Source organism: Myotis brandtii, unplaced genomic scaffold (assembly GCF_000412655.1).
Source record: "Myotis brandtii unplaced genomic scaffold, ASM41265v1 scaffold434, whole genome shotgun sequence".
NCBI classification, from domain to species: domain Eukaryota; kingdom Metazoa; phylum Chordata; class Mammalia; order Chiroptera; family Vespertilionidae; genus Myotis; species Myotis brandtii.
In genome coordinates, this window is record NW_005366599.1 from 1,701,357 (window position 1) to 1,702,752 (window position 1,396).

Below are 1,396 nucleotides of genomic sequence, written 5' to 3' on the forward strand. Positions count from 1 at the left end.
GGCCGGTGCTGACGCCGGTGCTGACACTGCGGATGGGCCCCTGGGGCGGAGCCTCACGCTCAGGCTGGGTTTTGAGTGGAAAATTCCCGATGCAACAACAGAGGCTTGAGTCCTCCGGGTAGACACAGCTCCACAACCTCTACCGGCTTGGTTTCGTCCAGCTTTCAATTCTGCCCAGAACCCCAGTCCTGCTACAGGCCCTCCAGGGCGGCGGAGTGGGCTGGTCACTGGCCCTCTGCCCCAGGCCACCTCTTCCCCGGTCAGGGGCCTCAGTCACACCCAGAAGACCACCCCCAGGCCAGACGCCCTGCAGGTGGAGGGGGGATCGGGGCTCAGGCTCCCTGCCCAGCCACTCTCGGGGCACAGGGCACCACGGGGCGAAGGTCAAGGCTGGGCCCTAAAGGGGTGCTTCTCGGGCCCTGCCCCCAAGTTACACATGTCCAGGAACATTTCTCTCCCTCCTCTGAGACGGGCAGTTCTGCCGCTGGCGCGCCCAGGAAAAGCTCTCCTGGTTGCTGTAGTTGAGGACTGTCACAGAGGCCCCGGGACAGCACCACGAACAAATGAGGGCCAGGCTGGGGACTAACCGCCCGAATCCTGACCAGAAATCAGGAGCACAAACAACTGGCCCAGGGCAGACCTGGTGGTCAAGGGCAGGCTCAGTGGTCAAGGGCAGGCCCAGGGGACAGGGCAGGGCAGGCAGACAAGGGCAGGCAGACAAGGGCAGGCCTAGGGTACAAGGGCAGGCCCAGGGCACAAGGGCAGGGCAGGCAGACAAGGGCAGGCTCAGTGGTCAAACTAATAAGAGTTTTGCTAACTCCTGCTCCTATACGATGCCCACAATTTGTGCCACTGCCTGCGGAGCTCATGCTCCAGCTGGGAAGGCGAGTGGCTGCCAGGAAAGGACGAGAGGCCACACGAAGCGTCGGGACTCTTACCCACGTTGGCCAAGGTCAGGTGCAGCAGGCCCTTCACCACCGTGTGGACGCCGATCGGCCTGATGCTGCCAGACGCAGTCACGTCTCCACTCAGCACCATTGCGTCCTGTTCGTATTCGGTCGCCAGGACCTCGAGCTCGTGGGAGACCTGCACAGCCGGGCGGCCCTGGCGGAGGAGGTGCTGCCGGGGAGAAGGCACGTCACCGCCCAGCAGATCCGACCTGGAACCCGAGCCCAATGCCTGCCGGGCTTCTCCACAAATTCACCCACCACGTCAACACCCGGGAGCCGCCCTCGGGAACCCCCTCCGTGGGGAGAGAGGGGACGGAGCAGCAGGACACCGAGCAAACCCCATCTCTACGTCAGACCTTTCGAACCAAGACGGGCCTACAGGCAGGACGGGCCAAGGGACACGCCAGGCCGGGTGCCGAGCACAGAGCCCCCAGGCCAGGGGCCGC

General features: G+C 64.6%; 1 protein-coding gene across 1 annotated transcript in view; it reads right to left on the reverse strand.

The window, feature by feature from the left end:
* The window catches only part of NPHP4 (nephronophthisis 4), a 98,379-nt gene that overhangs the window by 42,744 nt on the left and 54,239 nt on the right, over positions 1-1,396 (reverse strand). The window contains 1 exon segment of the mRNA XM_014546192.1: positions 939-1,119. Coding sequence (XP_014401678.1) covers positions 939-1,119 — 181 coding nt within the window.